Source organism: Poecilia reticulata, chromosome 1 (genome assembly GCF_904066995.2).
Source record: "Poecilia reticulata chromosome 1, P_reticulata-male-v2, whole genome shotgun sequence".
NCBI classification, from domain to species: Eukaryota; Metazoa; Chordata; class Actinopteri; order Cyprinodontiformes; family Poeciliidae; genus Poecilia; species Poecilia reticulata.
The window spans coordinates 10,591,771-10,617,162 of NC_088830.1; the positions used below are offsets into that span (position 1 = coordinate 10,591,771).

Genomic DNA, 25,392 nt, shown 5'->3' on the forward strand with positions numbered 1-25,392 from the left:
GAGTGGAGTTTTGTGTCAGGAGATTTTGCTACGCTTCAGCTGATGTTTCTTCCTCTTCTCTACAATATTTTATATTTTGTGGATATGTGTGTGATATATCCACAAAATATATCCACAAAAAAAGATGGTCATCTCTGCTTTCTTCTTGGTTTCTTTCCCCCGCCCCTCTGTCTGTTCTCTGGTTTCATTTCGTCTTCTGCCTGCTCTCAACATGAACTAGTTCAGCGTTGCTTGCTAGGTTACAGCCACAGGTTTTCGTTCGCCAGATCTTTTTTTTGTTTGTTGTAATACTTATTATGGTTTCGTTTTCCAAATCAGGCGTACTCCTGTTTGTTTCCAGAGGAAGGGATATTTTATTTTTTGCCTTGATTCGCCTTTCAGAGACTTTGGGTGTCATCACACCGGACAGTCCGGTCCAATCGGGGACCAAATTTCAACATCACCGATAAACAACAAATGTTTTTAAAAAGTTTGAATTATGTCCTACTTGAAGTAGATGACCTAATTGTCATTTTTCCTATATTGTAAAACAAAAATGTTTGATGTGAAAAAATTTTCTGTTGCTAAAAAAGTTACTACAGAATTATTTATCATTTTTACTAAAGTAAAATATCCACCTTTGTTTTAGTTTCACGTATGAAATACGTGTGCATTTCATAAACGTTTATGAAATGCACACGTATTCATTCCAAAACCTCATTTTGAAATGAACAAATTTTTAAGCATCAACCTTTCCAAACATCATTTTTACATGCTAATACAGAGTTTTATATTCAACTTTTGGCCAAGTCGTACACATGTCATTCAATAAACACATCCTGAAAATAAGAGAGGAAACGGCAGCCTTCGGCTAAACTCGCCTCAAACAGAGAACATAACCACGCAGGACAGCCAATTGCCCAGCTGATTTGATCCTTGAGGTTGTGTGTAATCCTGTGATTTAAGGCTCTCATCTTTGAACAACCTAATACCAGGCCTGCTTAATGGGAAACATGCTGGCTGCTGGTCCACACGGAGGTGTGTGGGTGTGTTGATGTGTGTCTGTCTTTTGTCTTAGTGGACAGCCAAGGGAAATGAAAGTATGTGTGTTTTTGATTCCTAACAGAACAAACCTGCATAAACATAGCCGAGCAATTAACCGTCTACAAATACAGACAAATTCTACAGTGAAGGCATGCGAAGGTGAGCACATCCATCTTATTTTCCCATGTTATTAAGCTGAGGGTCACCCAGGAGGTTTGCAATCATATTTAGATTTTTTTTTTTCCCCATTCCTGAAACACTTTGATCATACTCTGTTTCGTAAAAAAGCTTTTTCTTTACATATTTAAAGTGTGCCTTCTCTGTGTGGTTAGAAAGAACAAACTGCAGGTGGATGAAAAAAAATATCTGGAAATAAATAACTATGTAAATAAATACTAGCGATGCACGATATGTCAGTATCGATATTGGTCATTTTTTAACATATCGGGATCTGTCCGATCAGTTCATCTCGACGTCGTTTCTGTTTGTGTTTCAGGAGGGAGAGAGACGAGGGTCGGCCCTGACAGTGCTAGTGATGCAGCAGAGGATTATGGGTGTTAAACTGAAGCAGGGGAACAATGTAGGCGGTGCGGTCGCTTTCACACAGTGTCAGAAGTGTAGGGAAATACATATAATATCACTAAATATTGATAAGTAATGCCACTGTATCAGATTTTATATCAGATATCAATATTTGCTCAAATTTTCAATCAGTGCATCACTAATATTTACTGTTCAATAGCTTAGAAAAAAAATCTAAAGTCAGCCTGTTGGAAAAAAAAGAGAAAACATTAATACCCTTCTCCGGTATTTAGCTTAGCATCTTCATTCTTCTCAGTCAATTTAATAAATAAAGCCTCACTTTGCTCAGGCTTTATTTTTATAGTGTTTGTGTCCAGGTAATTAGTTCTATCAATGGAATCTTAACTAAATAAAATCATCTTGTAGTGACAAGAAATTCAGTCAAATATATTTACATTTCTTTGTAAAAAAAATTTTAGTAATTTTGGTGAGGGGCAACAAAAGGTTTTCACATAGAATCTATTGTTTTGCAGTAAAGTGCTGCAGTGTGAAGTGTTTTCATTCTGATTCTTAAATTTGCATAAATGTTTATGAAATGCACATTTACCTAAGGAACCTTTTTTTTTTAAAGGCAATCAATTCCATTAACTGGATTATTAAATAGAAATTTTACCAAGGTTCTTAACTGATTTCTTCTCTTCATACATAAAAACAATTGATACCCAAAACCTCTAATGGACTTTAGAAACCACACTGAAACAAAGGCTCCATTTAACTGAAAGTGGCTTTGAATAGGTGAAAAGCATAAGAAGGATGAGGCAATTCACACTTTCTAATGTCACACAAACTCCACACAACCCTCAATAATTCAGCATCAAATTGACAGAAATTAGCTCCTGCTCCCTTAGGAATGTTGTTAAATCGATCACTGAGGCTTTCAGTGTTCTTGCAACATAACATTAGAAGAAGAAAAAAAACGATAGACACAGACAAACATGTTGATTGTAGTTTTCATTTGCAGACATCCTTTATGTCTGACTCAGGGGACAAAGCAGAACAGCAGAAGAAAAGAGACCAGAAAGACGGATATCATCGCTTGTTTGCAAATACGAGCTCTGAAAAGAAAAAAGTCAATGCTTTTTTTTGTCCATGATCCATTTTGTAAGACATCCTGAACAAAAAAGGTTTGCAAGGAGTCATTCCACTGTGATGCAGGACCGGGCAGCCTGTGTCTCTGTTGCCTGGTTATCACAGACGTCTGCAGGCATTCAGCAGACCAGCACCACCTACTCAGAGGAGAGCCCACTTCTCCGCTCCTTTTGTGAGAGAGGCGAGTCCTGCAAGAAGTTGATATTGAAACCATATCGTTACAAACTGAGCATTTCAGATGTAATCTAAAAGATGATATAAACTGTGAGGTGACAATTAAAACATATTTTTTTATGTTTGGTTTAATATTTTCCTACTCTCATCTTACTTAGGCACAAATCTGTGCTAAAGACTTGGTGCATTTACTCATATATTGCTTCTAAAGAGCCATACTTTCCAGAGGATTTTTATCAATCGTTAGTGTCTGGGTTTCAGAAGGTCTTTCAAATGTCTTTTTTTTTCAGGTTTGTTTGGTTTTATCTGCTGTTTGACTCGGTTTCAGTTCAGAAACTGGTAATTTTTAGGGGAAACGATTAACTCCGACCGATGAATCCTTCATTCAGTACAGCTCTAGTCCATCTGTCGACAGCAGTTTTCTTTTTTCAATGTTTATAGAAGCAGCTGATTGTTAATCATTACTGCAGAAATTGATGAGGTCTTGCAGCAAAATCAGTTTACTGACTGATTCATTTGCCCACAGAAGCTGATTTTTTTATATATCAGTCTGTAGCTTCCCTTGTCTCTTCAGTTCACAAAAATTATAGAAAACCCATGGAAGTTTTTGGAAGGAACAATAAACACACACTTTGCTTAGCGGGAACGTCTCGTTGCTCCAATTACTCCACTACAACCACTCACTCAAACTTTTTAAATATAAGTTGAACGTTGGACTGTCAGGTTGAAAACATTTTGTGTAATTCTTTCGGCAGTAAATCCAGAGAAAGTTTTCTTTGAAGCCTAACGGCCGACAGAAAGCAGAGTTCGGACGAATCTGCCAACGTGTCCCGAACGCACATCACAAGTCGCTACCGAGGTTCTGCTTTTCCTCATCTTCCTCTCTCTGTTTACCATTATTCTCCGTGTAACGTTAAATTTTCCATCCGCGGCGTCGTCTGTTGGATTTTCTCACACATCTGAAAGACTTTTAGGTCACAGAGAAAACAGCTTTTTCTTTTTTTTTCTCTTGGTTTACCCCCTCTGCTCCTTTAGGAAGTTCTTCATCACTTTGTTGCTGACGAGCAGCTAAAACGCTGTCCGCGCCAACAATTAATCGAATCCCCAACGACTGCTCTTCTTTTCTCTGAATTGCCATTTGAAAAGCCTGTCGATATTTCCATGGTGTTCAAAAGTAAATACTTAGTGCTCTATTTAGCTCTACTCTAAACAATCCTAAGACGTTTAGCAGTGAATAGATGTGGCCTGAAGCCAAGGCAAACGAAGGTTAATGTTTCCAACTGTGTCAGTCCCGATAAAACCAGCAATCTGAGCAGGTTAATGACAAGCCTGATTACTCACACGACCTCCACAGTTGTGACCCTGGGCGGATTTACAAACAACCAAGAGACCGTTTTGTTTTCAGATCGGTGATTGGAGTGAGACATCAGGCTATATTAGACTGGACTTCCTGGACCGACCCAGGAGAGGTTAGATTTTTCTCATAGCCGTTCTGAACTTGCTCTGTCGGGGGAGGAGGGCCAAAGTGAACTCTTCATATGTGTTTCATAAGCCTCTGTCTCTGAAGACCTCATTTTGCAGGTGTGACGTTAAATACGCAGTGTGTACGCCGCAGGAAGTGACCAGATGTAAGCTCATGTAACCCAAATCCCCGGTGGTGACCCGTGCCGGGCAGCCGACAAATGCCAGTCATTTAATCACGTCAAATTAATGGGGCACACGTGCCTGACTCTCAGCACAACATGCAGCGCTGAATGCGTTCATGCTGTATACCTCGTAAAGGCATTTTCTTACCAAACAAGCACAAACTTCAAAGTATTTTAGTGAGATTTTACACGTATTATTAAGCATAAGAATGTATTCACCCCAACAGCAGGTAACATAGCAAGTATGAAGAAAAAGTGTTTTTGGTCAGAGACCAAAAGGGAAACTTTTGGGCAAAACAGCCAAAATGCTGATTTATATTGATCATCATAATAAACGCACTGTCTCCCCTGTGAGAGCTGGTGGTGGCAGAATGATGCTGTGGGATGTTTCACTTGAGCAGGAACAGAGAGGATGATCACAGTTGATGGAAAGATGAACAGAGATGAATTCAGGTCAGTCCTGGAAGAAAAGCTGATAGAAGCAGCAAAACCTGAGATTAGAGCAGAGATTCGCCGTCCAGCCAGAGCAACAACGGATCGGTTCAGATGCAAGCATGACCATGTGTTAAAAAGATCTAGTCAAAGTTTAAACGTGAATCCACCTGGGAATTTGTGGAAAGACTTAAAGCTGGGGTACATGACCTTTATTGAAAAGAAATACGATTTTCAAATATTTGACAGTTTAATATGAGACAGATAATTTGTAAAAAAAAATCCATTTCTTCTGGCTTCTCCCATTACTTCTAATGTGAACTACAGAAACACACAGGGTCTTAGCGCTGTCAATCAAGCTTGGGCACGCGCTGCTCACACTCTCAGTTTTTCTCCCTGCTGTGCCACAGCTTCTCCCCATCAGCAGACTGGCAAGAATGCTAAGGCTAGTTAGCATGGCCTCGCATGGCGGAAGGTAAATGGAATGGTTGTTTCTCCACAATTAGCACACTGAGCAGCGTATATTGATTGACAGCAGTAAGACCTTCCTCCTGGCGCTGATTGGGTTTTTTCGTCGGGAGCGGTGCATTTCTCCAAATGGCACTGGAGGGAGGTGGAGGAGCTTGATTGCGACATGGTGACAGTTTTGACAAATATGCAAAAAACCTTTTTAAAAACTGAAGTTCACTGATTCTCTTCATCCAATCCGACTGAGCTTGAGCTATGTCGCAGAAAAGAATGGGTAAAATTATTCAGGGCTATGTGGTGTTTGCAGAGTCATAAGCAGCAGCAGGTCGTTCAAAAAAGTACCGACTCACAAAAAAAAACGAAGTGACATTCTCCTTCTACTTCACAAGCACACACTACTTTGTTCGGCCTGTCACACCAAATCCAATAAAATTCATTGATGGTTGTGACTGTAATGCAGCAAAATGTGGGAAAAGTTCAAGGAGTAGGAGTATTTTTTTTAATGGCATCCCAGAAACTGGGAAGTGGAAGCAAGGTCACAAAGTGGGTTTACCAAGATCTCAGAGATACCGTCAACATTCAGTCAACCTGGGCCGCAATTATGCAGCTGTTGTCATCGTTCTTTTGTCAGCTGATTTAAACTGGGCAGCAGCACTATGACATTTAGAGACACAGGCTTGTTAACTGTGATGTCATCGGTTCAAATCCCCTTGGCTGCCTGAGAATGTGAATGGAAACCATAACACTTCTCAGTTTCATCATTTACAGTGCTTCTAATTCCCATCCATTACAGCCCATCTGGTCTGTGGACGGTGTGTTTGTTGTGAAAGCAGCTGCTCGGTGTGCGATAAGGCAACAGCATCAAAGGGAAGGTTGTCAGGGCTTGAAATCCCTTGTTTTGTAATGTTGTCACAATCGGCCTTGGTGACACATAAAGCAAAGAGCCAGTTCAGTAAAAATGTATCTCCAAATTGAGACCACTTTTATGGATTTTACTGGCCCTGGTCACTTTTTTTTTTTTTTACAAAAGTTTAAACCAGCCAATATAGCTTTTATACACACTTGTAATATTTTCCTGTCACTTTCAACACTGGATGGAAAACAAACTAAATAAGGTGGAGAGCTTTTGTTTTATTTTATTTTTAAATTTTCTTTATGACTTTCCGGTTTGTGGCTGCCAGTCACAAAAGCCAAGAAATAAAAGCTTCAGATCCTGCAACTTAATCCCAAAGACCATCCAGATATTTCTGCAGCGATGGCGTTTCCTCACCAGTAATGCAGGGGAAAACATTTCACATAAAATATCTGGAAAAAGGTCCGGCATGGCAGAAATCCTTTGCCATCACGTAATAACTTTAACGGCTTTCCTTGTGTTTTAGCTACATGTGATAAATGCCAAATGAAATGGAAACACAATGGCTCTTTCAGTTCAAACCGAGCAAAGAGTAACACAATCTAGAAGTCATGACCCACGTCTGAATTACATGCAGCTGGATTGACGATATACTTAGCTGGGCTGTCCACAAACATTAAAGGCCAAGAATCTTTGGCGATTTGACATTTTGATACTTCACAAACTTCAGTTTTCATTTCTTGCAACCTCAAATTGTAATTTTTTTTTCCTGTGCTTGAAGTCGTTTTTTATTTTTAATTGGTTTAATATTTCTCCAAATTCCCTTTAGAAATCTGAATCCTGCAATTTGATCCCGACACTGACAGGATGCTGGTGTAATGTCGGCTTTTTACACTCATTACGGCATGAAGATGTGCACAGATCTCTGTGCACACACACTGAACCACAGCAAAATCAGATGCAGGTGACTTGGGCTCCACTTGTGTTTGACCTCAAAATTATTCAAACCCCGTGACATTTTCAGATGTGCTTTTATTCTCATTCGACCAGTAAGTTTGCATTTGATGGGAACTGAGGCAGGCAGCTCTTCAAAGACAGTAACACAATATAAACAAGTATCAAATTCTGACTTTAATTAGCTTTTAATTACACTTTTAGTAATTTATGGAAGAATCTGCATTAGCATAACAGCTTTTTATAATTGCTGACCAGTTTCTTGCATGTTTAAAGGTATAATGATTTATCTTTGGTTATAAACCCTTAGTCTTGGCGGCTGGAAAGTCTCTTTCCATCACCCTAATCTTTAGTTTCCTTTGAATTCTGTCAGATTCGAGTCAGGATGTTGATATTACTTCAAGTCAGCCAAGAGAATATATATATTGCCAAAAAATAAATAAATAAATCAACAGAAAAGAAAAGAAACTTTATCTTGATACAACTAAATGATCTATGGAGTATCTTGAAAATCATATAACTTAAATATCCACTTTCAGCTCTTTTCAAGTCGAATCGTATAAAATTCAATTAATTTCCATTTCATAAAGTGCAGCTTAGTGCAATTATAATAATCTTACCTTACCTAATTTTGACTGACCAAGGTTGCAGATACAGCTTCACTGCCATAACTGGAAAAAAACCCCACAATCAATTAATTTGAGAGTGGGGAATATAGACAATATAAATACATGTCATGTGTCAAAATGTGTCATCTCATGTACTGTACCATGCAAACAGCACACCTGTCTAAAGCTAACTGTAAATAAGTACATTTAAGACTGAGGGGATTAAAAGATTTCCACATCAGTTTATCAGACTGGTGATCATTTGATTATGCTAACAAAAAAAGGCATCCTATGCAGCGCTAGATCATTTAAACTAAATATCTGATGTGGATTTTTCACTTTGCAGCAACCAACACACAGGCACACAACCTTTCATGGCAACCAAAGCCGGCTTTAAATTAAAACACATTTTTGTCCCTAAACCATCAGCCATGAGAAAAATTCTCAATTCTCCAAAGTAAATAACACAAATCACACAGGAGCTTTTATTTTTTGCAGCCAGTTCACAGACTGTGTGGAGAGCTCACCATGTTTGAGTTTGAAGGCATGGGCAATAAAACGCTGCATTGAAAATAAGCTGAGCTGTAACTCCCTCCTGAGGCGAGACAGTTCACAGGGTCTGACGGAGACGGACGGGTGACACGAGGGGTCGGAGGTTGGGGAACTACCCTGGGTGGCATGGTTTGGCTTTCCTTCTGCGAAGCCGTCTCTTGGGAAGAATGAGTCGAGCAAAAGAATAGACAAGGAGATTGAAACGTATGCGTCCATCTTTAAATGATCCCAGTGCGACTTCAAAATTTCCCCGACGTTTTTGCTGCTGGACATCGGTGCGTTCTGGAGACGAGCCGCTGGGAAATCTGCTGACACACATGGAAAGTTATGGTCGACCTTCTCCAAATGTGCATGTCGAGTCCCAAGAACCATTCACATAAAAATGGTTTTTAGTTTGGTCTTTTATGTAACAAATCAAAATTAAATCAAATTTATTATAGTTAAACTCCGTCAAAAGCTATGTCCATGTTAGTTAACCAAGTAAGCATTACAACAGGCTCCATCAATAGCCATTACAGTTGAAGGTACAAGTTGAACGAAGAAATGTAAATATATGAGTAAACTACGTGTCCTGTGAATATTTTACTCCCAGGTTTGGTGGAACAGACTTTGGGTTCCAGAATCTCCCAGGAGGAATTGGGACAGTTTTCAGCCTTGCCGCATATGGAAGCTCGCATTCTGGAAGCAGGAGTCCTGCATCTGGCCAGAAGGATCTGGAATGAGCTGCGTGCGGAAGAGGCCCTTCCAGATGAAGGTGAAGACAAAAGGCAGTGTGGGACTCTGGGTACAGGTCACAGAGTGGTCATCCCAAGCTGCTGTGTTTGGGCAATTCAGGATCGCTGTCCTGATCCTGATGGACAGTACAGGCAGGGTTTCCCTCAGTGTATTATGAGCCTGGCGGGCCACCGGGCTTTACTTGTGCCCCCACCAGGTTTAGCATTGGTAATTTATTAGCTGTTTTTTTTAATGATTGCCTTTTTTTAAGACTTTATAGTTGGTGTTTAGGTATTAATCTTCCAGTCTTCCAAAAATGCGTAACTATAAAATGTTATTTATTGCAAAGTGCTCCTGTAGATATATGAACATTTTGAGTTCTGAAGACATGATTCCTTCCTCCATGTCTCCTGCAAAGTCTGACCTGTTGAAAGAGCATAAATAATTAGATGTGCCACATGTTTTGATTCACAATTTAATAAATCCTTAGAAGGAAGAAATGCTTAAAAATATTTATGATCAAAAACAGAATTCTGTCCTGCCAAATGAGGCCTACTGTTTTTTTATTACAATCAATTTCAAGTTTTCATTGGGAAGGCAACAAGCAGCAGTGAAGGTTTGACACAAACATTAACTTCTTACCCTGGCCTCTGCTGACTGGTATCACCAGCAGCTCCTGTGTGGTGGAAGCCGGCACACCGGACAGCACATCATGCTGACGTGGGTCATTTAGTCTCATGGTTGAAACTCGAGGGAGTTTGTGTCCTGATGCCACCAGTTTCCTTATAATTGGCCTCTGAAGTTGTGGAATGTAATGGAAGTCCTTCTCCTCCTTTATGGCATACGAACTCCACTTCTGGACTTCTTATTATAAAGCTTGTGATGTCCGAAACTGGATATTAAACACATGACACAGATCAAAATACTAATATTCCATAGAATAGTGTTTTATAGGAAACATACCTAAAGTGCCAGAACTTGTGAAGCTCTTTTAGCCAGCGCGCATTGAGAATGACTTCTGATGAAGCTGATGGTAACCAGATCCCTTCTCTATTCACTCCTTGTCTCTTTGCTCCTCCAAGGGACCATGCTGACAGGCATCCAGGGGCCACTCATGCTCTCCTGTGACATGGTGTAAAAGGCCTCGCCACATGTCCTAAATCAGAAAATGAACATAACAGTTTTAACTTACTTAAATGCAGATTTTTACAGTGATTGCATCTTTTCCCCAATGTTTTTCACAATGCGTGTACAACGTAAAGTAATTGCACGTTTATAAATGCATTGTATGTATTACAATGCACTTGTCATGTAATATGTCGCCTTATTACATGTCAAATGTATTGTTGAACAATATCACGTTCAAAACAAACATACTGTAAACACGCTATGTGTCAACACCTCAGTGCTTAATGTTAGCAAAGATAAATACATATTGTATTTTAGGATAATTCTATGACTCACTAAAAAGTCGTCACAGGTCTTGCTGCAGAATCAAAAATGATTGCAGATCTCCTTGTTCCACGGCAGAAGAATGGAACAACCTCTTTGCTGCCCTGCCTTAATAAACACAAATCATTATGAAATGACTTAACATATTGGATAAAAATGTACAATTTTGACACTTATTATGTATTCATGTAAAACTTACTGAATGGATCTTTTTGCCCAGGTTGTTAGAACCATGCCACATGTCTAAAGTGTGTAGCACTTCACTGTCCTTGTATTTTCCATTGACTGCCACAGAAATATTATTAGAGATACATCGTCAGATGAAATCATGAGGTCAAGCAAACATTTACTGTTATTAATATCACTACATTGCACTTACTAAACAGAGCAGATATCTGTGAATGTGCATCTGTGCATATTTCAGCAAGTTTAACTTCCGGGTGTAGCTGGTCAAAGCTTCTGATAAAGCGATAAAGCCTTCCCTCTCCAGAATCACAGAACTCCTCTGCGTCTCACGCTTGTCAATGTTTACTATGGATACAATTTATTTAGTGTCCTTTTCCATGACGGTGTAGATGCAGGACTGAGCACAAAACCCAGGGCTGGGTCCATTCACCCATAACTATGAAAAATAACAGATGCAAAAGAAACAAAGAATTCTTATCAACATGGGATCACTGTTTTAGGCAGAGATGGATGTCTAGGGTGACATAACTGAGTATTATACTCACCAAGTACTACAACATTATCCTGTGACTGCAGTCTGGAAACTACTTCAGCTCTGTGGGAGCTGAAAGCAACCAGCAGTTTGTAAGATGCTGACCTGTCTGTCAACTGACTGATGTAGTTCATTCAACGTCGCTGCACTGGACATCTATGGTAGAGAACAATAACCAGACTTGTGGTTGTCCCAAAATTCTTTGATAGTGTCAACGCAGTAACTGTCTTGCATTTTGACAAAGGTTGACTGATCCACTGCTCCCATATTCATAAACCTGAACAGCAATGCAACTCGGGCATCGTTGTTGCCAGACAGAATTATGCTATTATGAATTATGCCACAGAAAGTCCCCAGCTTGCGTTCCATACTTGCAAGTAGGCTGGGAATTTGCTTGCCACACACAGCTATTGTTCGAACAAATCTGGAAAACACATTCATATACAAATGTAGCATTACATTTTAACTATTACAATGTTGAAGTTAAAACATACCTATGGCATGGTGAGCGCCGTTCCTCTGGATTTGGTCTGGATCTGGAACGGTCAACATTCCACAAACGTCTGTGGGTCTTCAGCCATTCACACTGGGATTGGCAGCAACAGATATTCTGCACGTTCTTTCAAACAAGCAAGATAAGTGATGCCATCTTCACTCTGGACTTTAGTTATTTCTGGCAGAGTGTGGGATTATGTTGTCTCCATCTCTAAAACGTCTGATGTCAGCTTTTCCGCACATGTGCACATTAAGGGCCTGAACCTGGAAGCACGCGGCTCCAAAGCATAAACAAAATCCAGGGTTGAAAGGGCAACCTTGAATCTAGAAAACATTTAGAACAAACATAACCTTAATGATGCTAAAAACAGCATGATCTTAAATGGATGGTTTTCACAGTCAAACATAAACAGTAACGTGTCTAATCTTGTTTTTTTGTTTTTTTGTTCAGCAGAGGTATTACTGCAAATCCACTATTTCTTTGTGGTAACATAGATTTTCTCCAGTTATTGAGAAGCATTTCAATCAAGCTCTTACTTATTTGGCTGCTGGCTATTGTCAATTCTTACCCTACTGTCAACTTATTTTAACTGCAACAAAATGGTAGCTAAATTAACTTAGTTAATTGTTTTAAATGAAGACGAAAAACATTACCTTTGAATAGAGAAATGATTGCGGTAAATGAATGTATGAAGTTCTTCACAATCTTCTCTTTGTCACCGACACTCACAGGAAGCTGAAAGCATCCAGCAGTTTGTAAGATGCTGGCCTGTCTGTCAACCGACTGATGGAGTTTATTCAATGTAGCTGCACTGGATACCTGTGGTAGAGAACAATAAGCAAAGACATAAATGAATATACTACTGCAGTCCCAATTTACACCAGCATGTTTCGGTAATTATTGCACACTACACAGAGTTTGACAGATAAAATTATCGAACAACCAGAAGTTATGGTGGAAACATTTTTTTTTTGTTTGTTTCAATGACGGTATAAGTAAGTTCAGTTTGGAAATGTAAAAAAGATCCTTTAGTTTCACTTCTGCTGTGCTGTTTCACCTGTTTGCTGTGAGTTTGCTCCTGTCGGCCACCATATCAGATCAAGTCATCGTCGCGTCCTCGCCTCTCCACAATCTGCTACAACCAGTAGATCAGCAGATGGAGGAAGTAACCTGCTCTAGGGGTTGGTCAACTCAAATCATGTGACATGAGTTCATGGAGAAAGGAAACACAGAGAAAAGACAACAGGGCCAAAAGAAGAGAATATACATGGACAGAAGAAAGAACCTCAGTTTCATCCATATTTAAAATTGTTAGCTAGGTAAAAATAAGTTTTCTTACTGTTTTTGTCGACTGGGTTCTCTTATCTTCCTTCACCTGACTGGTGGTGCTGAAGGTGGAGGATTATAGTAGTTCAGGAGATCCAACCTGGAATGATCAGAGACATTATTGATTTGCAGAATTTCAATCTGGGATCAGACTATTTTCTCTATTATTTTATGTCTATTCTGTTTTTGTGATCTTTCTATGTTGCAACCCATAAACATGCTAATGGCCATATAAACTATTTGTTTCATGAGATTAATAGTTTATCTTCATAAAACTTTACTCCACATGCTCTCTATTTCATTCCCTTTGATCCTGTTCTCTAGTGTCCCTCTGAATAAAAGCCATTAATTAAATCCCTAATCATAAATTCTGTCTATGTTCTCCTTAGTCTTCTCCTTTCTTATTGGTCCATTGCTGTAATGTGGTCTTGATACAAAATGGTCAGGCAAACATTCCTTACTTAAATTTTAAGTCTCTACGGAGGACACCTTCTACTAATTGTAAATTTCTTTCTACGCATTTTTATTTAGTGAAGCTGATGGCTCCCCATTGCCAGCAGGAGCCAAGCAGTATGATGTGAGTGAGGAATGCAAAAACTTGCAAGCAGTATGAAAAACATACAGGAGGACAGGAACCACATGGACGGCGACAAAAGAATCCAACGGTGAGCAGCTAAAACCTGAAAGATTAAAACTGGGAGAGTGGATTAGTGGAAGAACAGGTGAAAATAATTTGCTATCTTGGAGGGCACCGTGTGGGGAAGCCCCACTGTTACACCCTGAAACTTGGGAGAGTAGAGAGAAAAACACAAAGAGAGAAACAGAAGACAAAAGTGACTGACAGACAGATCTCCAAGTCCTCATACCAGAGACAGAGAGAATCTTGGAAGAAGCCGTCTCACTGGGAGCTGCTCCGTCTGAGACTGATACTTTTGGTGACTGCACCTCCTGGTGGTCCTCATAATATGTTTATGGTGGTACAAGCCTTTGGTGCCTTTGGGAACCAAATATTTATCACCGTCTTTTCCTTTTATCCTTATAGGTTTTATGTTATGCTCAGCAGGGTTAATTCCTCTACATTTTAGCTTGTCCACCATGACGGCATCTCAGCCATCTCACAACTTGAAAGATTTGTCCGCAAAAGTATTGTACTCTATTTTTAAAGAGTTGAATTTGTCCCGAAAATTGTTGTCTCTTCTCAGTGCTTAGAGATTTTAGATTCGACACCCTGCAGCATTACCTACTTTTAAAAGTATTATCACCTGAGCCTAACATGTGGACTTTCATTGTTACTGTTCCTGCAGTTGTTGTTTCTTACCTAAAAAAAAATACCTATCTCACTGTGGATTTTATGACATCTAGGAATTGTGTTATAGCTTTACATCTGTTTATACCACAGCTCAACTGATTATATTGTGTCCCTTTTAGTGTTTTTTCATGTCTTAAAAATTCGAACGTGCCAGAAACATTGTTTCAATTTTAAAGCGCTTAAGTTGCAGCAGTGTTGTCTCAATTGTGTTGATTCCAGTGCCCCGAGTCGCGTTATCGCAATCCTTTTGAGGTTTAATTTTTACTCAGCAAGAACGTTTTAGATTTAGTGTTGTCTTGTTCCTTTTAGCATTTTTCTTTTATGCACCAGTGATATCCAACTCCTTTTAGTGTTTGTTTTGTTCAGCAGTATGGCCTCATTCCTCAGAAATTTTAATTTTCCTTCTCCAGCATTGGGTCATTGTTTGATTAAACAGAAAAAAATACTTTATTGCCTTTTTAATCAGAATCCTTAAAATGTAAAATACAAAATCCAGCAGCAGGATAAAGAAAAGCCCCGGTGCAAGACGCTACCTAGGACATCCTCAGTCCTGCCAGAATCCTTAGCATCTAAAGTGAAAAATCCAGCAGCGGGATAAAGAAAAGCCCCGGTGCAAGACGCTACCTAGGACATCCTCAGTCCTGCCAGAATCCTTAGCATCTAAAGTGAAAAATCCAGCAGCGGGATAAAGAAAAGCCCTGGTGCAAGACACTACCTAAGGCATCCTCGGTCCTGCTAGAATCCTTAACATCTAAAGTCATCAATCTAGCAGCGGGATAAGAAAAAGCTCCGGTGCAATTACCTAAGGCATCCTCAAGCCTGCTAGAATCCTTAACATCTAAAATACACAATCTAGCAGCAGGATAAGAAAAAGCTCCGGTGCAATTACCTAAGGCATCCTCAAGCCTGCTAGAATCCTTAACATCTAAAATACACAATCTAGCAGCAGGATAAATAAAAGCCCCGGTGCAAGGTGCTACCTAAGGCATCATCAGGCCTGCTAGAAAGCTATTGTCTTTTAAAAAACAAACAAAAATAAAACAGAGAAATGATAATGTCCTAATGTGACTTCCCAGGTAGGCCTTCAGTTTTTCAAGATCCCAATCTAATCAGAGTCACTTGACAAGTGGTAGTGAGGTCTAAACCACAATTGTCTGAAACTCTCTCTAGTTCCGTCAGATGTTGAAGGAATTGATTCCTCTTCTATGTCATCTTCAGAGTCCATCCAGAAACAGAAGGCAGGGGATGACAAAGTTGGATCTTTGCACTGTATTGATGGTAAGGGACTGAGGACAGGGAATGTCAGAATGGGATCATCCCATGAAATCTCAAGTGAAGGACTGAAGACACAGGGTGACAAAATGGGATCCTCCCAGTATGTCAAGGGTGAGGGACTGAAGACAACGGATGACAGAAAAGGATCGTCGCGCACCATCCCTCGTGAGGGACTAAAAAATGGAGATGACAGAAAAGGACCATCACGCACCATCCCTCGTGAGGGACTAAAAAATGGAGATGACAGAAAAGGACCATCACGCACCATCCCTCGTGAGGGACTAAAAAATGGAGATGACAGAAAAGGACCATCACGCACCATCCCTCGTGAGGGACTGAAGACAGGGGATGACAGAACGGGATCCTCATGGTCTGTCTTTTGATAGGCAATGAACACAGGGGTTGGCAGAATGGGCTCATCCTCCCATTCTTTACCACATCTCCATGGCAACCTTGTGCCGATACTTTGAAGGACCTCCTCCCAACTGGGCTTCATGGCAGGGACCTCCTCTTCATCACTGCTGTCCCTGGACCTCTTGGCGGGGGGTTCCTCTTCAGCATCATTGTTTATGCCGATCACAGATGTCACATGAGCCGCATCCTCTTCCCAACCTACCTGGTAATGTTGGGAGGTCCCAATAGGTTTGGAGTCCTCTGGACTCAAAATGGGCTCTTCCTGCTTGTCAAGTCCACGTGCGGATTCAAGCGAAGTCAAGAGAAAAATGTCCTCTTGAAGCTTCTGAGCCATCTCGATGTTCTGTATGTATTTAAAAATTGGAGGAAGAACCTCAAGCAGCTGTGGTGCAGTGTAAGCACGGTCCACTGTTGAACTGGAGCTGGTAGTACAGCCATTACCAACTTCGTCTTCACTGGAGCTGATAGAGCCACCACCGGAGTTGCTAGTAGAGCTACCACCGGAGTTGCTAGTAGAGTTACAACCGGAGTTGTTAGTAAAGCTGCCACTGGAGCTGCTAGTACTGTCATTACCAACCTCACCTTCACTGGAGCTGGTAGTACTGTCGACAGAGTCTGGAGGTGACCTACAGCTTGACACCTCTCCCTTGTCTTCAGAAACTGACGGGCAGTAAAATGTGACGGGTTAGTGAAATGTCGTCTGACATCTGCGGGAAAACATCTGACCACCTTACCGAGATTCTTACCAATGTCCGGGTGTCCCTCCAACATTAGGGATCCATCAGGAAGAAGCACTACAGCATGAGCTATGAAGGAAAAAAAAACTAAATGCTATAGTTCAGTATCAAGACCTTCACAAAAATTCAAAGAAATGTTTAGAGAGAAAACTGAAATACCAATACATTAACCCAAGTTGGAGAATGTCTTTGTTTTTCTTGACTAGATTTAATTAGCAATATTATTGCTATACTATACTGATGGGGGTCCACAGTGACGTCGATGGAGTCCTTGATGTGATACATGATTAGCCTCTCAAAGCACTTCATGACTACCGATGTTAAGGCTATAGGCCGGTAGTCATTCAGGCTCGTCACTGTGGAGCACTTGGGGGCAGGGACGATAGTGGCAGTCTTTAGACAGGTGGGCACAGATGACAGTGACAGTGAGGTGTTGAAGATAAATGAATCACAACTGGACTAAATGAAACCGAGATCATTGTTTTTCTAATGAATTTTAACATTTACTGTTAGTATTCGATTAACTTCTAAAAATGGTATCATTTTCAGAAGTTCAGAAATGCAATAGAGCAAAACACGGTTTTTCTGGTCTTGAGTAACTAAATAAACTAAATAATTTAGTGACTTTGTGAAATTAATAGGCACATATTGATTGTTCTTTACAGATAAGAATAAAGTTGTGTGTTGTTATTTAATCAATGTATCCATGGAGATACTGCATTTTTCAAAAAGCTGGTTCAAAAACTTCTTTCAAACCAAAACAACTACTGTGTCAGCATTACTGATTTTAACTAATTCAAGTAATGTTTTTTTTTTTCTTTTCAAATTAGTTCACTCATGTAGGAAAACTACATGTAGGGCATTTTTCAAAACTGATTTGAAAAATGATCTAGTTTGCAAGAAATGTAGCTGTGTTTTCAAACCAGCATAAGAATTTTTGTCAAACACAAGTGTTAACATCGGAGCCATTTATCCACAGATTTCAATAAGCCAACACATAAATTCCAAATCCATTTAAATTAACTCACAAATTTGTTTCACCCCACAAATGAATGTTCTTTTTAAAAATAATAGTAAGTATTTAATGTGTTTCATTTAGCGTATCTATGGAAACGGTGTTTATCAGGGCATTTTTCAAAAAACACCGGTCAAAAATAAGCTAGTTTTCAAAAAAAAAAGGACATTAATTCAATTAACTTGATATTATTAACTAAAATACTTATATTTATTAAATCACTACACGCTGACATTTACGAAATTTAGTCAAGAAAAAGGCTCATTAGCAAGAAGGATCTATGCTAGCAAAACATGCTAATAGTATTTTTTTTGTACAGCAGTCGGAATTTCTTTAACACACACAGACACAAAATAAACTAAACAATTCACTAATATCTTGGTAATAACTTGCTTTCGTGTATTAAAAATAGTATCAGAATTATATTAACCTTCCGGCTGATCACCCCGCTGGTGCTTCTCCTGGCCAGAAACCATCTTTTGCAGGTTTGTTTACCACGGGCTTCTTCAGCAAGTGCTTCTTCAGCGAGTTTTGCAAAGCAGACTTTCTCAGCAAGGACAAACCTTCCGAAGCTTTCTATGCTCTTTCAGGCGTCTCCTTCAAAAGTCCAGTCGCAAAGGGAAAGAATTCCGAAGATCAGGACCATTTATAGGGCTGGACGCGTGCGTTCGTCAATTCCACGGGCTAACGTCGTTTCCATGATTTCATTGACGAACGCACTCGTTCATGGAAACGCCATGGAAACGACGGTAACGTTGGCAACCATATAAATGGTCCTGACCTTATTTTTTTTCCCTTTGCGACTGGACTTTTGAGGGAGACGCGTGAAAGAGCATAGAAAACTTCGGAAGGTTTGACAAGTTCACACTTGCTGAAGAAGCCCGTGGTAAACAAACCTGCGAAAGATGATTCTTGGCCAGGAGAAGCACCAGCGGAGTGACCAACCGGAAGGTTAATATCATTCTTCTACTATTTTTAATAAATGAAAGCAAGTATTACTAAGATATTAGTGAATTGCTTACTTTATTTTGTTTTTATGTGTGTGTTTTAAAGAAATTCCGACTGCTGTACAAAATAAGACTATTAGCATTAATGAGCCTTTATCTTGACTAAATTTCGCTGCAAATGTCAGGAACGTTAAACTGTGGTGTAGCAATTTTAGAAATATATGTATTTTAGTTAAGGATGATAAAATTAGTTGAATTAATGTCAAATTTGAGGAAACCTAAGTTGTTTTTGACCGTAATTTTTTTTGAAAAATGCCCTGATAAACACTCGGTTTCCATGGATACGCTAAATGGAAAAAAAAAATACAACTAATAAATTAACAATGCTAAACCAGGTGGGACACTGAGGGAAACCTTGCCTGTACTGTCCATCAGGATCAGGATAGCAATCTTGAATTGCCCAAACACAGCAGCTTGGAATGGCCACTCTGTGGGACAGTACCCAGAGTCCCACACTGCCTTTTATCTTCACCTTCATCGGGAAGGTCGTCTTCCGCACGCAGCTCATTCCAGATCCTTCTGGCCAGATGCAGGACTCCTGCTTCCAGAATGTGAACTTCCATATGCGGCAAGGCTGAAATGCAACGAGGTGGATGTTGCATGCAGCGCTTCCTCTCCACCACAGAAGACATCATCTCTCTGCATCTCTGACAGACACACCAGGACGGTTGGCTGGGGGCAGGAAGTGGTGTTGGAGGAGCAGAATGGCTGAGTATCTGAAAAATCAGGCCTGAATAACATTCCAAACATTGCTCAAACACTTGCTGCATCTGCTGCGAATTCAATTGCTCAAACCTGCTCCTAGTGATAGATAAAAAATAATTGTTGAAACTCAATGCACTACACAAAAAAATGTAAATATAGTTTAGGCCTAGATTTTGACTGTAAAAAGGGCAAAACATGGCCACCTAAAAAAAAAAAGAAGAAATGCACACGCGCACAGTTGAAACCAGATATTTACACACGCCAAGTAAAAAGATAAAAACATTTCTCTCTGTATATAGATAGATATGTTTTTTTTTAGACATTTTTTGTTTGCATTTCTTTGTTGTGTGTGTTTGATGCATTTTACTTATGGTTGTACCCTTTCGGTTTGTATTTGTTTCGCTGATTGTTTGCTTCTATTTTCTGTTATTGCAGCATTATTTTGTTGTTGGTTGCATCCTTTCTTCTGTCGCATTTGGTTGTCGCGTGTGTTTGCAGCGCCTTTCAGCAGGGCTGCTGCGCCGTTTGCACCTGTCGGCCACCGTAAAATGGAAACGTCCTAAACGTGATTTCGTTCGGAACGTGCTGCGTGCGGTTTTACTGCCAATCGGAGTACGTGCGCAAACACAAACTCCGACATGTCCGATGCGTCCTTAACAATACAGGTACACAACAAAGACCTCTGCAGAGAACACAAAACATAAACAGAAAAGTTATCAAACCATCTCCCCAGATGGCGAATAGACAAGCGGGGAGGGCGCCTGCGGGCGGGGTGAAGCGGGTGTACGGGGATTTTTCTAGAGGCCACAGGAGGGCCACTAAACCGTACCGTTGGTGTTTTCCCCTACTGCCTGGGCCTTGTCCAGTCTTCAATAGGTGCTCTGAAAGTCATTTGTAAACAGCTGGTGTGATCACAAACTTGTTTCGGAGGCGCATTAGAGGAAGCTCTCTGATGAATTCAAGGGAGGTAGCCGATCAGGTTGGGACAAGAGAATGGAGATGTGTATCTGGATGCTAAATGGGATTATAGGTCACTGCTGAGGCTGTTAGGAAACAATGCAGCCTTTGTTTCAACGAAAATAGTGACTTTATGTCAGAAAGAGACAAGTTCAATGCAATATCCTGAAAATGTTACTAAAAAAAGTAGAAGAAATGTAAAAATACCGTCGTGTAATTAGAGTGTTTTTCACAAAAAATAAAATTTAAAAAACACTGTAGTATTGCACTTTAGCAGTTCATGACACGATGCATGTAAAAAGTCAGTTATTTTAACAAGTAAGTGTTTAGTACTGCACTTTATCAGGAAAACAAGATGTGAACTCTGTGGGAGTGTTTATATTGGCCCAGTGTAAATCTGGAGCCTTAAAACTCTTCTTGTGTTGATGATTTAAATGTTTGAGCGGAGAGAGGGTTTTTTGTTTTATTTTTGTTTTTGGAATAAACAAAACTCTTTCAGCCTTACTTATAGGGCACTGTACAAATGCACACATGACAAAAGTACCATAAATAATAAACAGAAAATGTGAGAAACAACCAATAAATGTCAATTTTTTAATCACTTTTTAATCACTAAAGGACAATCGGTAAATAACTTCAACAAGGAATTGAATCCTACAAAAAGAAATAAATTTTTATTACAAAGTCTAGTTCTTCCAAAACCTTTTTAGGTTTCTTGGCTTCATAAAATCTTGTTAAAACTAGGACATTTTCAGAAAAAAAAACGGATTGCTTTTTTTTTCTTTTCTTTTTTTCTGTAGGATAATGATCAAAAACATATGGCCATATCCACAGAGAAATAATTTCCCAGAGACAAAATCCAATTTATTTCATTGCCAACTGTCTTCAAATCAAATAACAGTTGGTTGTCTTTTTTATTATTATTATTTTAATGCTGATAATCAATTTGTTCCAATCAAACTATCATGAAATGACAACGTTTTTAGTCAGGGAAGCATAAATAAATTTTATTTTCTAGTAATAGAAAGAAACATAACATTACAAAAAATATGAAGTAACAATAAGACATGACCTTTCACCCCCTCACCTAAAAGTTAAAAATTTTAATTTTTCTTTTCGTTTCATGTCAGAGTGACCTGCAAAGAGTTCACGTGTCCTTGGAGGCGTCGTGTTTCCATCGGCGCTGGAGTTGATAAAAACCCGTCACTCCCTTTTGACCTGGGAAATAATGTCAATTGTACCTTTTGGACTCCAAAGACAAAAGCCAGATGTTGGTGTAATTCACATCTAGTAAGAACGGAAAAACAGAGGGTAATCCTTGGAGGTTGTACATTTTGCTCTGAGGGAAATGCGCTGGCAGTGCTAACATCATCAGGCATGATGTTGCTTATGTGTTAGCAAGCCAAGATTGTTAAAGGGATTAAGCAGCAAGGAGAGACAAGGCCGATGGGAGCAACACTCGGTAAAGATGTCTCCTTAATTATATTCAAGCACATGGTTCTGGTTAGGGGACGATGGTGGGAGACCACAGTGAGTTACGACCCTTTTCCAGTTCCTGTTAAATCCAAACCAGTCTCCTGGTGAAGTTGTTTTGTTGCCTCGTCGTTGCCACAGCTCCAAACGGCAAAACCGCCATTTCTTTCAATTGAGATGTGATACTTTGCTCTGCGTCTGCAGCTTCCCAGGCCAATTTACACGCTGATCCGTATCTTTGGTCGGCTCTCCATTGATTGTGTGCGTGTGTAGTTTCAGGGACGAAGATACACACGCGCGTCCCTGCGTCGCTGTCAGCATGACAGCACTTTTAACCACATGTTGAATGCCTGCCCGGGGCCGAGTGCATCTGTCGACACTTCTGTCCACACAGCGGACCGCTCACACGCTTTTATCAGAGGAGGGAGGATCCGAGAGAAAGCTAAACTAGAGTTAAAAAGTCATTAGTCTTGATTTGTTGTCTTTATCACTTGCAACTGTTGACCGCAGAGCAGATAATACACAAGCTGTTTGAAGACACACTGCGTCATGAATGGAGCTGCAGACAGACAGGACTACACAGCCTGGTTAGAGAAGAAAGGAGGAAAACTAATGAGAAGCAGTAAATAAAAGGAGAGTTCAGGGCAAGACAGAAAAACATAAAAACAAATTTGATTATCTAGCTGAAAGGGGAAAGGATAGGGTTAGCTTTATTCCTTAAGGGGACATTCTTGAAGCTTTTTTTTTTCTCAAAAAACACTATGACATTGACAATAGATCCCACATGGAGTACTTTGTGAGACAGATTCTCACAAGTTGCATTCAGTGTAACACAAGGAAAGTAGGGCAAATGTGTTTTCACACTGTCCACAGGATAACAGCCCAAGAATGTCAAGATACCGTGGAGTAAAGTAACTTAAAAAAAAAAAAGCTGAAAATTAGATAATCTAATACAATTGAGACTTTTGTAGATACACATAAATGAACTCTGAAGACATCAGGATTCCCTCCAAGTGTGGCCTTTTCATTTCCTGATTCCTGAAATGGCAAACTTCAGTGCATTTTATTGGACATTTATGTTGTCACCCAATATTTAGGGTGCCTAATTTAATTCATCTATTTAATGGTAGTCTGAATGTGGTTTGCTTCTGCATCCTCTCCCTTTAACTGAAAAATAAAATGCCACAACTGTCTTTAGAGGTCGTCAAACGAATGCCTTTAGTTGGAGTACCCTGTGAGTAATTTCATGTCAGTGTAGATTCAGCAGTTTTGTGAAGGTCTCAGAGGTTTGCTGGAAGACATCAGGGAACAAACAGCATCATGAAAAACAAAGAAAGTAGAGGAGAAGTTTAAAGTTCAAATCAGGGTCGGGTTTTAAAACAATATTTTCATATGTAAACATTTGAAAACCTTGTCTTTTTTATTTTTCTTCCACTTCACAATCATGCACTACTTGTTGCTGGTCTGTTAAACAACATCACCATAAAATTCACGTTGCTTTAGGGTGTTGTAAGATGGCAAAATATGAAAAAATTCTGGAGGTGTGAATGTTTTTCATGTATTCTGAAGAACCGTGTGTGGAAAAAAAAAATAAAAATAATGCCTATGAAAATAATTCGTCCTTTTTTTCCCACAGAATGTTGTTGTTTGCGTGTGGGAGTGCTTGGCAGCTAAACAAAGTGCCTTTCAAACAAACCACACAGTTTGCTGAATGCTAATTTGTGCCAAAGTAAGTACGCCCTCTCCTCACAGTGCATTTCAGCAGATAATCATGATAACCTGCTTTATAGTTGCTGAACCAAACAAGATAAATGTTTAATCAAATTCCTTTACCGTATTGATTTAAAAACAGTTACGCAATAATTGCAGAACAAACTTTTTTATCTATGATAGAGTGTTATTTTTCCTCGACAGGAGGTTCCTTAAATAGTTTTGTGAACCAGATCTGAGCAGATTCTCAAGGATCCATGTTGGTATACAGACAGACATTTCTCAGTAATTTATTCTGTTAGATAAACTTTAAACTTCCTCTATCAACCATGTCAAAATTACCTTTTTAAAATGTATCTTTCTTTTTTTTAACGCTGACAGATTCCTCATCTTTTTGTTTTGTTTTTTTCACACTTTCATGCATCAGAATAATAAACAAATTTAATATCTGATAGACTAAATAAAAATCTGTTTTCAAAACATGATTTCATTTATCAACAGTAAAATGTTATCCAATAAAAACCTTTCTGCTCCTTCATCTATCAGGTGAAGGATTGGCTGCTGACAGGAACATCCGGTCCCAACGTTCCCAGTCTTTTTAGGTCCCAGTGTTCCCAGTCAGTTAAGCTGTATCCTCGGCTGCCCTTGCTCCCCTCACTGCGAATAGTCCTGGATTTTTGGATTGGTTTGGCTTTGGAAATGTTTTGGCTTTTTAATGCGTTACCTAACACACTTGCACATTCACTCTTTCACAAACTGATTTGCTGACGCTGACTTCATGCACTTTAATTATTCTTGTTTGATTTTTTTAAAATTCTGATTCAAGTTAATGTAATAAAAAAACACTCAATTAGTTTTTGTTATCAGTTTTCTCTTTTTTGGAGGCTTTTTGCGCATCAAGGCCACACAAATCAGATCTCAAAATATTGAGTATTATTTGGTGAAACACAGGGACCCATTTTTCTTACCTAAAACTTTAACTTGTTTTTAGTGTTGGTGTTAATATATGCCAAAGTAGGCTGATTTTATGAGGGGTGGGGAGTTATTGTCCTCTACATCCTCGGTGCATGACTTGCCAACCAGTAGAATGACATTACTGTCCATCTGTTTATTAGTGGAAGTGGGAGGGAAAAGTAGTAAAAAAAAACATTTTTTTTTAAAATAAAGAACTGCAGGAAGGCTTTATTGGAGTAAAAGGTAGAGAATCATAGCGTGAACCTGAACTAACAACTGGAGATCCAGAATCCAGTGAAACCTCCTCCGATTTGATTTTGATTCAGACTAAGTTGTGAACGAACGTGGAACAGTGAGAACCATTTCTAATGTACGATTTCTGGATTTGGTGCATTAGTAGGAATTTCTGCTGTGGTAATTACGTGCAGCACATACCTGGATGACGTGAGCGCCGTTCTCACTCCAGATAAGTTTCGTCTCGTATGTGGCAGCGTCCTCCTCTCCATGTGCTTTTTTTTTATTTTTATTTTTTTATTAGTTTTGGATAGTCATTTTTTGGGGTTGCAACTTACTTATCCAAATCGGACACAGTCTTTACCTTTAGGGAAGCTGTAAATATAAACTCCAGTAGCATTTTCTGGCTGGTTCGAAAACTTAATTGTAACCGTGTTGCACCCATGTTCCACCACTAGTTGTCACATATCGCGGGAAAATATTCCAAAAACACCAGAGCAGTTTAAAAACACCTT

The 25,392-nt window shown here is 39.5% G+C and overlaps 1 protein-coding gene and 1 long non-coding RNA gene across 8 annotated transcripts; one reads left to right on the forward strand and one right to left on the reverse strand.

Annotated features, from left to right (window-relative positions):
• Window positions 1–9,416: 9,416 nt before the first annotated feature.
• Window positions 9,417–18,488, reverse strand: LOC103464685 (uncharacterized). 7 transcript variants are annotated; one of them, XR_014086916.1, is made up of 13 exons: window positions 18,268–18,479; window positions 16,832–16,891; window positions 16,668–16,745; window positions 12,819–13,187; window positions 12,415–12,580; window positions 11,760–12,084; window positions 11,279–11,689; window positions 10,927–11,169; window positions 10,747–10,832; window positions 10,560–10,655; window positions 10,059–10,251; window positions 9,738–9,987; window positions 9,417–9,519 (listed from the first exon to the last, which is right to left on the reverse strand). XR_014086916.1 is itself a non-coding variant. In XM_081605204.1 (13 exons), the coding sequence occupies exons 1-3, from the start codon at window positions 18,311–18,313 to the stop codon at window positions 15,502–15,504; spliced, it is 1,350 nt and encodes a 449-aa protein (XP_081461330.1). In that variant the 5' UTR covers window positions 18,314–18,488; the 3' UTR covers window positions 9,417–9,519; window positions 9,738–9,987; window positions 10,059–10,251; window positions 10,560–10,655; window positions 10,747–10,832; window positions 10,927–11,169; window positions 11,279–11,689; window positions 11,760–12,084; window positions 12,415–12,580; window positions 12,819–15,285; window positions 15,377–15,501. The 7 variants fall into 7 exon arrangements, 5 of the variants coding, with proteins under 5 accessions (XP_081461330.1, XP_081461331.1, XP_081461339.1 ...); XM_081605204.1 differs by having other exon boundaries at window positions 12,819–15,285; window positions 15,377–16,745; window positions 18,268–18,488; XM_081605205.1 differs by having other exon boundaries at window positions 13,710–16,745; window positions 18,268–18,488.
• A 14-nt stretch (window positions 18,489–18,502) lies between these two features.
• Window positions 18,503–25,082, forward strand: LOC145551107 (uncharacterized). Its single transcript, XR_014086921.1, has 3 exons — window positions 18,503–18,788; window positions 23,616–23,708; window positions 24,236–25,082. It is a non-coding gene; the product is annotated as an uncharacterized LOC145551107 (long non-coding RNA).
• Window positions 25,083–25,392: the final 310 nt, after the last annotated feature.

Excerpts from the sequence above, each read along its gene's own strand:
- LOC103464685 (XM_081605204.1), bottom strand. The coding sequence starts at position 18,313 with ATGGTTTCTGGCCAGGAGAAGCACCAGCGGGGTGATCAGCCGGAAG. Across the intron at positions 16,892-18,267 it reads GCGGGGTGATCAGCCGGAAG|CTCATGCTGTAGTGCTTCTT; the intron begins GTTAATATAATT and ends TTTCCTTCATAG. Across the intron at positions 16,746-16,831 it reads GGAGGGACACCCGGACATTG|TTTCTGAAGACAAGGGAGAG; the intron begins GTAAGAATCTCG and ends ACTGCCCGTCAG.